This window comes from Rutidosis leptorrhynchoides, chromosome 2 (genome assembly GCF_046630445.1).
Source record: "Rutidosis leptorrhynchoides isolate AG116_Rl617_1_P2 chromosome 2, CSIRO_AGI_Rlap_v1, whole genome shotgun sequence".
NCBI classification, from domain to species: domain Eukaryota; kingdom Viridiplantae; phylum Streptophyta; class Magnoliopsida; order Asterales; family Asteraceae; genus Rutidosis; species Rutidosis leptorrhynchoides.
The window spans coordinates 549,283,232-549,294,007 of NC_092334.1; the positions used below are offsets into that span (position 1 = coordinate 549,283,232).

At 35.8% G+C, this 10,776-nt stretch overlaps 1 protein-coding gene across 1 annotated transcript; it reads left to right on the top strand.

Moving 5' to 3' along the window:
• Positions 1-9,807: 9,807 nt before the first annotated feature.
• On the top strand, positions 9,808-10,483 carry LOC139893051 (RING-H2 finger protein ATL78-like). Its single transcript, XM_071876185.1, has one exon. It carries the CDS (start codon positions 9,827-9,829, stop codon positions 10,463-10,465), a length of 639 nt encoding a protein of 212 aa, XP_071732286.1. The 5' UTR covers positions 9,808-9,826; the 3' UTR covers positions 10,466-10,483.
• The last annotated feature ends 293 nt before the right edge of the window (positions 10,484-10,776 follow it).

Consider the following 10,776-nt stretch of genomic DNA (forward strand, 5'->3'; position numbering starts at 1 on the left):
TCCGGACTTGAGTCTGGCTAGGAATAGAGATAACATTCTCTGTAGAATTCTGAGAATCATACAGCATCTGAGTTAGGATCTCATCGTTTGTAGCCTCCGGTGGAAGATTGAAAGAATCAAATAATTTATCGTATTCAAACTGCCATGCGAACCCTTTACTAACACGAGGCGGAGCATTACGCTGAATATCAACTTCATAACGTTCTTCCACACACTTTGACTCAGTGTTATACACTCTTTTGTTTGGATTTCCATATCCCAAGAAGATACCAGAGACAACCTTTGAATTAAATTTCCCTCCAGCGTCTCGTACCAGAATTGTACAAGGTGCACCAAAGGGTTCAAAATGTTTAATGTTAGGCTTTCTCTTATGGAACAATTCATAACACGTCTTACCGTGTCTCTTCACCACTAGAACTCTATTCATCACATAATACGCTGTGCTCATGGCTTCTCCCCAAAAAAACAATAGGTAAGCATGCATCAGCTAGCATAGTTCTTGCGGTTTCAATTAACGTCCTACTCTTTCTTTCAGCAACCCCATTTGACTGAGGTGTATAAGCAGGACCGAACTGTTATTGTATCCCCTTTTCATTACAAAACAGCAGCATTTTATTATTCTTGAACTCCGTACCATTGTCGGTACGAATCTTTCTAACTTTCAACTTATATAAACTTTCAAGTTTCAGAATCAAAACTTTAATGTGCTCGAAAGTATATGATTTATGCTTCAGTATCACAACCCAAGAGAAACGTGAATACTCATCTGTAACTACCAAGCAATATAATTCTCCTGTGATAGTCTTGCAGTTAACTGGACCGAAGAGATCCATATGCAACAACTCCAAAGGAATATTAACAGAACGATGCTTCTTGGATGCATGAGATTTTCTTGTCTGTTTCCCTTTCTTACATGGAAGACGCCCTTCAGGAATATGAAAGCTCTTAAGATTAACACCATCAACTAGTCCATTGTGAACTAGATTATTCATCTTCCTTAAACTCAGATGACCCATACGCTTGTGCCAGATAATCGACTCCTGTTCAGTAGCCTTAGAAACGAAGCCCTGATTGCATGTAGCTGCTTTAACATGAGCCTTACGTATATCAAGGATATAGAGATCCTTGCACCTAGGAGCAGTCATCAGAATCATGTCTTCCGGAATTACGAATTCTTTTCTCAAGATATAACACAATTTATCATCAAAAGCAACTGTATACATTTTGCCAGTAACCTGTGAAACTGAAAGCAAATTGTTCAACATTTGCTCCACAAAATTGACTTTATCAAAGCTGACATTCTCATTAGCAATCACACCTTGCGCAGTAATAAAACCTCCTTCACTACCTGCAAAAGAAACTGGTCCTCCATCCACTGTTTTCACATTAGAAAGTAAGGACAAGTTCCCTGTCATGTGCCTGGACGCCCACTATCAACAATCCATGTACTGCAGTGAGAATTGTAGGCGACCTGCACACAAAAATAAGGAGATTAGTTAGAAAGGGCCACCCATGCCCGAATGGCAGTGGGTTTCCCATCAACACCAACCACTGGAAATTCCACCCATTGTCCCTTAGATCCAGAAGGACCTTCAGAATTTTGGACACCTTTCACTTCTAATTTACGTTTCCAAACAACATTTTTTGGTAATGGTTTCCTGTAATAGTCATTTGTTTGAAAAACTTTTGTTTCAGTTGATTTGACAGAAGTAGGTTTAAACACAGGTGAAGATGATCTTCTATCAAAAGTACATTTGGGACTAAGATCAATCTTCTTGTGTGGTGTCTGTCGAATGGGTTTGCAATTCATAGCCCTGTGTTCCAACATCCCATAATTGAAACAGTTAACATTATCAAAACCATTAGCATTAAACACTTGACGCCTAGAAGTTGAATACTATCTCCTCGGGGGTTTATTCTGTTGCCTAGCTGGAGTGGGTGACGTGACTTGCTGTTTAACAGTCTGTCTATGATTAGGCGGAATATATTTCGTCACCCTTCCTAAATTTGAACCTTCACATTTTGGTGGAAGTTCAGTTTTGGGATCAACAATCTGAGAATTCACAGTACTACTATCCTTAACAAACTTAACAGGGGCGTGCTGAGTGTTTTTCTTCCTAGATTGTTTTGGCTTACCAACACTCCTCTTCTCAGTCTTTAGACTTTCACTCATATTCGCTTCATTATTTGGATTCTTCAAAATTGTAACTTGTTTAGTGACAACTACAAAGGGTTTCCCGTCCTTTTCGATGTCGACATCAGTGTCAAACTCCGTCTCATAAACAACATCTAATGGCTTTTTACCCTCACCAGACTCACTTTTACTCTCTACAGAATTTTTCTCAGGCTTACCATACTTTGGTTCTACAACTGGATCCCTATTCTTCTCAACAGGTTTATTGATAAACTCTCCTAAAAGTGGTGGGGCAACCTGATTGTAGCCTATCCCTTAGTTTTTGGGATGTTTCAAGGTTGGTGTCACGTATGACATTCTCTGCCAATTATCAATCCTAGCCTTTTCTGACTCATATTTTAATTTATATGAATCTTTTTCAGCCTTAAGTGCTTCTATCTGGCTCAAATACAGGTGAATCACTTTCTCATCATCTACAATAGTTGATCTTAAATGACCTACCTGATTCTCTAAGGACTTAATAACATCAACATACTCTTTCTGCTTATTAAGGTAGAAAAGAGCATCATCATAGTTCTTCCTATGTGTCTGATTTTCTAGACTCAAGTTCTTAAGTTCAAGTCTAAGTTTCGGACAAGTTTCACATGTAGCAGGTATCTCGTTAAGCTTAGAGACCACACATTCAAGTCTAGCTATTTCCTGTTCAAGATCAGTGCATTTTAAACATAAAGAATCTGAATCATTACATACCTTGTCATTGCTGGATGTGTTAGCCATGAACGCGTAATCTTTTCTACCATCCTGCGAATCTATATCTGATTCTGATTCTGACTCTGAACTTGTACTGTCTGAATAATCAGCATCATAACCTTTTTTACCCTCAACTTTAGCAGAATTATCCAAACTTGTCACCGTGACTACCTTCTCATCAGTACCTTCAACATCACCCTTGATCAAATGTGCAAGTTCTTTTCTAAACCAGGTTCCCGTATGACAACTCATTCCTAAGGATTCATCGTCATCTGAAGAGTCAGTTGTGAATTCAAGATCAGACAAATCCTTGGCTTTGCGGAACTTATCATACAACCTGTCACTAATTCTCTTTCTAAGACACATCTTCATTACCGCTTCAACCCTTTTCATACGTGCATCACATTTGCAGACATAGCATGTGCAAGCAGGATCATCTTTACCTATACAACCAACATTTCTTCTGATAACCCTTTCTTCTTCTATTTCAGCTTCACTCTTACCAACAAAAACCACGTTAGCTTTTTCAGCATCAAATGAGATCGACCAATCACATACTTCATCAGCATATGTAGTAGTCAAAGCTTTGGATTGACCACTAGAAGTTGCTTCTTTGTTCACTGTCGGACCAGCATGTCCAGGAGTCACCTCAATTGAAGTGTTATGAAAAGGATTATGAAAACCAGGCTTAGGTGATCTTGTGCATGTCCTCTTGAAATGACCAAGTTTATCGCAATTATGGCATCTCACTTTGGACATATCAAAACCAAACTTAGTATTGCGGTTCAGACTCAAAGTACTCTGACATGTTCTTTTCAAATACTTCCTAGCACGTCTCACCACACTTCCCATAGCAAACAGGATGTCCATTCTCTCAATCTCATCCTCATCAATCTGATCATAATCCTCATTCTCCAGATGACCATTGATTATCTGCCCACTTATCATATCATTGTAAGAGTTAACAACGATGGCAGCTAAAGTCATATCATCCTGAATCAATTCTAGAGGCCTTTTCTTGATATTTTCCGTCTTGATCACTGGTGATTGAGTCTGTTGTAGAATGCTTGAATCAATCAGTTTAGCAGTTAATTTCTGTGCTTGAGATTTGGCATTGGAATAACCAGAATCTGATACTGGAGCCGAGATCTGTGATGCATTGGTGGAAATGTAAGCTGTTTGCAAAGGAGCATAATTTCCCAAAGATGACCCAATAATGGACGAACCAGCTACAGTACCAAGTCTCTTTCTCTTTGCCTCAACCTGAATATCCTTTTCCATCAACTTGGAAGTAAAAGCTGTCAAGGTTAACGTACGACCTGATGCAATGTACCTATTCTGAATCTTTTCAATTTCATTGTCCCATTTCTCAGGAAGACCGTCTTTCAAAACTCTAACTGCTTTCTCATCAGATAAATCAATTCCATAGTCTGCCATTTCAGCAACCAGCAGACGATATCTCTCCAAAGTTTTTCCAAGAGACTCGGAAGGTAGAGCAGCAAACATTCTCCATTCATCTTTGAGAACCTTACCTTTAGTGGCACGGTAAGTGGCTGTTCCTTCTGTGGCTGATTGAAGAGCAAGCCAAAGGGTATACGAGGTCTTATTTCTGTTATTGAACTGTGAGAAGATCTCCTTAGACAGTGCCTGAGTAAGTTGAGCGTAGCACTTACACTCCAAGTTATACTGTTCACGCTCAGCAGGATTGAACTGAGCGGTCTCTTTAGGTTCACCGTCTGCCCCATTTGGCCATGCAAACTCAGTCTCAATAAACTCCCATAGTCTATAATCTATACCATTCAAATATATCATAAAACGCGCCTTCCAGTCTAAAAAGTCCTTTAGGTTGTCAAGCTTGGGAACCTTATTGGAAGTTCCAGACTCATTCTCATTTAGTAACAGTTTTTGTAGTCCTGGAACAATCACCAATGCACTGTATTCGTTTATTATTTGTTCATTAGTGTCCGACATTTTAAATTAGTTAGGATTAAATTCAAGATTAATGAAATTTCTGATTAATGACACACGGTCGATTGTCTTAGACACATGGTCGATTGTATGAGACACACGGTCGATTGTATGAGACACACGGTCGATTATATGACTAACACGGTCGATTGTCTGACAAAATTTGGGCAGCACTTCGTTACTCAATAAGCCTTTGGTATTACAAACTCACACGACCGACTGTTTATCTCCCTCGGTCGATTGTATAGCTCACACGGTTGAGTGACTGAACTCACACGGCCGATTGACTTAAGGAAACTCACACGGTTTAACTGAAAGACACACGGTCGGTTTACTACCTCAATCGGTCGATCTAAGGACTCACACGGTCGGTTGTCAAGACACACACGGCCGAATGTGTTCTTGACAGATGCAGGTCGACTATTAGGGTTTTCTAGACCAAAATCGATTTTTCTATCGATTTTTGATGAAAAACACTAAACCAAAACGTAGAGAAAAATGGAAAAGACTCCAGAAACACCTTTAGACAACGAAAACACCAACTATATCGTAGAAAAAGAGATTAAATGATTAAAACACAAAAAAAAAAAACCAAATACACCAACTTTTTGACCCAAAAACGATTTTGATCAAGCAAAACCAGAGACTCCGGCTCTGATACCACTTTGTAGACGTTTATTCACGGATCTTAGGTCGCTTGCTAACTATCCTAGAAGCGAAATTCACTAGAATAGGGTTAAACCGAGATATGGGTCGTATCGGGATCGAATAGATCAAACCTAGGACAAGAACTAGATTAGATCGACGCCTAAACGATATATTTCGGTGGTATATGGTGTTAGGGTTCTCTGGAGATGAAAACCAGTCGACTAGGGTAAATGGGATGATTAACCTCAACCAAGAAGTCTCAACCCGTATATATACTGCAGGTCAGACACACTCGGTCGAGTGTGTCTCTCAGTCGGTCGACTGAGTAACACAGTCGGTCGAGTGTTTACACATACTCGGTCGACTGTGTGTGCAGTTTAACATATTGATTATTTAACAAATTAAGTACTCACAATCACAAACGTAATCAATAGTCACAAGTAAACATTATTACATAACCGAATGTGTTAAACGTAAAGATAAACTACGGCTGGGGATTCATGCACCAACAATCCCAAGAGATTTTTTGACCCTATCCCATAACTTTCATGATAATACTTCTGGTTCCATTTAACAAAATTTTTTACGTGGTGATACTTTCACCATTAATATTTATGAAATCACCAATTTTTTATCTTAATTTTCAGCAATACCTTCTACTAATTTCTAACAAAAAATTTATGTAAGATATCATTATGGGTAATTTAAAAAATTTATGTGAATTTATTAAAAACAAGGTTGAAAATATCGCTTCTTTTTTTTTTCATGTCCAACATTTATCAACTGAATACCAATTAGAAGAGGAATATTGACACACGATAAAACACATTACCATACCTTAATAGCTAGCTCATTACAGTATAGATACGAGCGTACCGTACAAAACAGAGAAGGTATATCAATATCATGTGAAACTAGATTAGAATTGATAGGCAACCGATTCATCCGAGCATGCCATGTAAAGATATCCATCTTGATCGAAATGTATCTATTCCATTTGAACTTGGCGAGCCGTTACTAGTGTGACTATATACTAGTTTCTTTTTTCTAAAAAATAACGATAACATTAAAACAAAGTTTTCTCATCAATAAATGAAAAAGACGAATTTTCCTTTCAAAAAAGCACTCCAAGGCTCGAAAGCAGAAAAAGAAAACGATCCGATCACTAAACAAAGAGCAAAAGCTAACAAATCCCGAGACTTGAGCAACCAGATCACTAAAACGGTCCCATAACACAATCAAAAAATAAGACCAAAACAAAAATCTAAATCTAACCAAATTACGACAATCAACACAAACTACGAGCGGGGGAGAGAGTAGTAACGCACGAGCTCTCTCTCCCGCTCGTTAATTCAAAATCTAATTAGGATTAACTCACCAACACGTGAGATTAGATTGCAATCCTTAACCGATATCCAAATTTTCCAGGATATATATTTAGTTCGATCTTTTTTAATGTTACCTATAAAAAGGACCACAAGTGTAATTATTTCAAAGTAGAGGGTTCAAATGAACAATGTAAACAAAAAGTTATAAATCTTGAGTTTTGCTGCTTTTGCAAACATTTGCTGAAAGTTTTAAATCTTGAGATTTCCTTTTATTTTATTTTCTAAAACTCTATATTCTTGTCATTTCACTTGGTTTACGTAAACATATATACCACATTAACAACTTGTGTTTGAATGTTTAATTATTGAAAGGAACATTGGAACAGAACATGTTAGGAAACAACATGGATGCTTTTTGTGTAACTACTTTACTTATATTTATGTGTAATCTTCTTTAATTTGCGCGTACTTAACTATCTTTATTATTAATTTATATATTAGAATCCCTCTACTTATGCAATTATGTGTTACTCCCTCTCTCACACTAGTCACTACTAGCGATGACAATGGCCACCTGATCCAGTGGATCCACCCGATCTATCCATTTCGTGGTGGATATAGATGAATCTAAATGGATATGAATATGGATATAGATGAACCTAAATGAATATGAATATGGATGAAAAGTTTTATCCATTGATATATTCATTAGCACCCAAAATACATATACATATCCATAAATATAGATATATGCTTACAAATTTTCTGGTACAAATACAATTATCGTTACATTTATATTTTGCGATCAATCATATAATGAAATAACTATTATATATTACAATACATTATGTATATCTAACAAAATAAACATACAAATTACATATTTAATTATTCAGAATCTATGTTTAATAGTAAATTCAACAAATTGTGTTCTATTTTCGACAAATATTATATATTCTCGTGGATAGATTTTAACTATGTCATGTTATATTTATTTTCGATATACTACGTTTTTGTTCCCATCGAATATTATGAAATATCAAAACATTACTTAATATCCAATGGATATCAATGCATATGGATAGATGAACTGAAAGTAAATGAATATGGATATGGATATGCATATGGATGAACAAAAAACTAAATGGATATGGATATGGATACAGTATCACCTGATCCATATCTGATTCATTGACATCCCTACTCACTACAACTATCGCCCTGTTGACTTTATAAAGTATCTTTTTGTCACTATAACTGTATATACTTTCATTTATGTTGTATAATATTTGATGAAAATTATATAAATGAATCGAGTTTAAATATGTTTTTTTATTCATATAATTTTCATCAAATATTATATAACATACAAAAAATGTGTATAATCAAAGTTCACAAAGAAAGACTTTAAAGAGTTAACAAAAGACATTTATAATAAGACGGAGGAAGAACTACATATGCAGTCAACATAAATTCTCTAGATTCTTTTTCTTGCTGCGATTCTATGAAGTTACCTTGTTTCGTAAATAGTTCTTTGTCCACCAAAATTAACTAAACTTTGCGCAAATACATAATTTACTAAAGGAAAAATGATCCGAAAAAGTAACATAAGTTACTCAAATTTACAATAAAGGTAATATTACTTTGCTGATATCGAAAAGGGTTGTGTACTTTAATCTGTCCTGAAAAGGATTGTGATTTGAAAAAAGTGCAAAATTGAAATAATAATATTGTCCACGTTCCAGTCATGACATCATCACCTATACGTCACTTTGACTCCACGTAGTCCACATGAACGCCACATCGTCATCATCTCCAACTCACTAACGATCTTTAATCAAATTCCGTTTAGATCTACAACCCCAAACCACATCCGTTACCTACGACGACGTCTGTGAACCCAAGCTTCGATTTTAGTTTCAGCAGTGATGGCGGGATGGTGAAGTATATACAGGTCTCCCTTTGTTAATTGAAGTCTCCCAATCCTTCACCGTTGATGGCACGCGATCTACATTCAGGTCTTGAAGTTATTGAACTATTTTTTAAATTAATATTTAAGTGATTCGATAGCTGATGGTTCCGGTGGCGATACAGTGGTTCAAGTGGCGGCGGCGGCGAACTGTTGGTTCCGATGATGGATTTGGATATGTTATAATTTTGTTGTTCCAGTTCTTAAATGGTATTTTTTTAAGGTGTGTTTGAAATTTGGTGAGATATTTATTTTTGTTGGAACATATGTATGTTGTATTTGGATGAGTTATTGTTGGATGAATTTGATGATGGTCAAACAAAGATGACGAATGCTGACGGAATTTAACGGAAATTAATTAACGGTCGTTAGTAGGTTGAAATGATTGAGATGATGACGACATGGCGTTCATGTGGAGTGTAAGTTGCGTCTAGGTGGCGATGTCATAACTGCCACGTGGACAATATTACCTTAATTTCACATTTTTTTTCAAATTATAATCTTTTTCAGGATAATATTAAAGTACACAATCTTTTGTACATCACTTTTAGTTATATTATTTTTATTGTCAATTTGAGTAACTTGTATTATTTTTTTCGGGTCATTTGCCTTCTATTAAATTAAAACATAATGATACAAAAAAAAAAAAATATCAAGATACAGTAATTACTAAATCGATTATTGTAACTAATTATTTTACGCTGAGCAAGTAGGTAGGATCCATTAATTTGATTAGAGAATCCATAAAAAAGACAATACACAAAACTTAGTGGAGTATCAAAATAATTGTCACAAAGAATAAGATAAAGTTCCACATGGTGGGTCAAAAACTCATTAAAACATCTTGTTTCATAATATCTTATCGTAATGTAATTCCAACTATGAAAAAAGTGGACATGTAATGGCCTTTTCTTGTTTGTGGAACTCACTTTATTCCAATTATATATAACATTCTCTTTAAGTCTACTCTAAGTACTTGCATTCTAACCCAAAATACTAGTAGATCTATATTGATCACATACAAATAACATGGCCCATTTTCAATCAAGAAAGCTTCTACTTCATGAACTTAATCACCGATCCATGATCACAACCATTAGAACAAACGTAGAGGCGGTATCTTCTCCACCAGCACCAAGTCCGTACACAGTAAACAAAGGGTTTGATGCCAATGTGGTAATGGTTCTTTCGGTCCTTCTATGCGCTCTAGTTTTTTCGCTAGGTTTGAATTTCGTTATGAGATGTGTGTTAAGGTGTTCTCGTTTTGTTCACATAGAACCCATCACTAGCCCCGAAAGTGCGTCAATAAGGTTAGCAAACACCGGTATCAAGAAAAAGGCGTTGAAGACTTTTACGACTATTTGCTATTGGGACGGGTTGAAATTACCTGGATTAAACAAGGAATGTGTGATTTGTTTAAGTGACTTCATATCTGAAGAATATATCAAAATATTGCCAAAATGTAACCACGGTTTTCATATTAAGTGTATCGATAAGTGGTTGAGCTCTCATTCATCTTGTCCAACTTGTCGGTACTCCCTTATTGAAACGTGCGAGAAGATTTTGTCGAGTGGCTCATGTAACAATACGACGTCGTCACAAGTTCAAGGACAAAATCCAAGTATCATGCCATTACAACCTGAGCGTTTTGTACAAAACTATAGGTAGTTGTTTACTTTTAAAATAGGACTTAATCTATATGTAGATTATTAAATGTATATAATGTATAGTGCTTGCAATTTAGATTTTAGTATTCTAGTTCCTAAAAGATGTTTGAAATGTACTTTTGTTAACATTTGTATATATAGTAATATTAATTGAGTCCTTTATTAATTCTAGCTTTATGGTTCTATTTATCTTTTACTGTAATAAACTTCCTTGTTCTTTAATGATAATATAATATAATTAATTGGATGGTACGCAACAATAAGAACTTGGTGTCTGCAATTTATTATATCATCGAAAGTTCAAATATACAA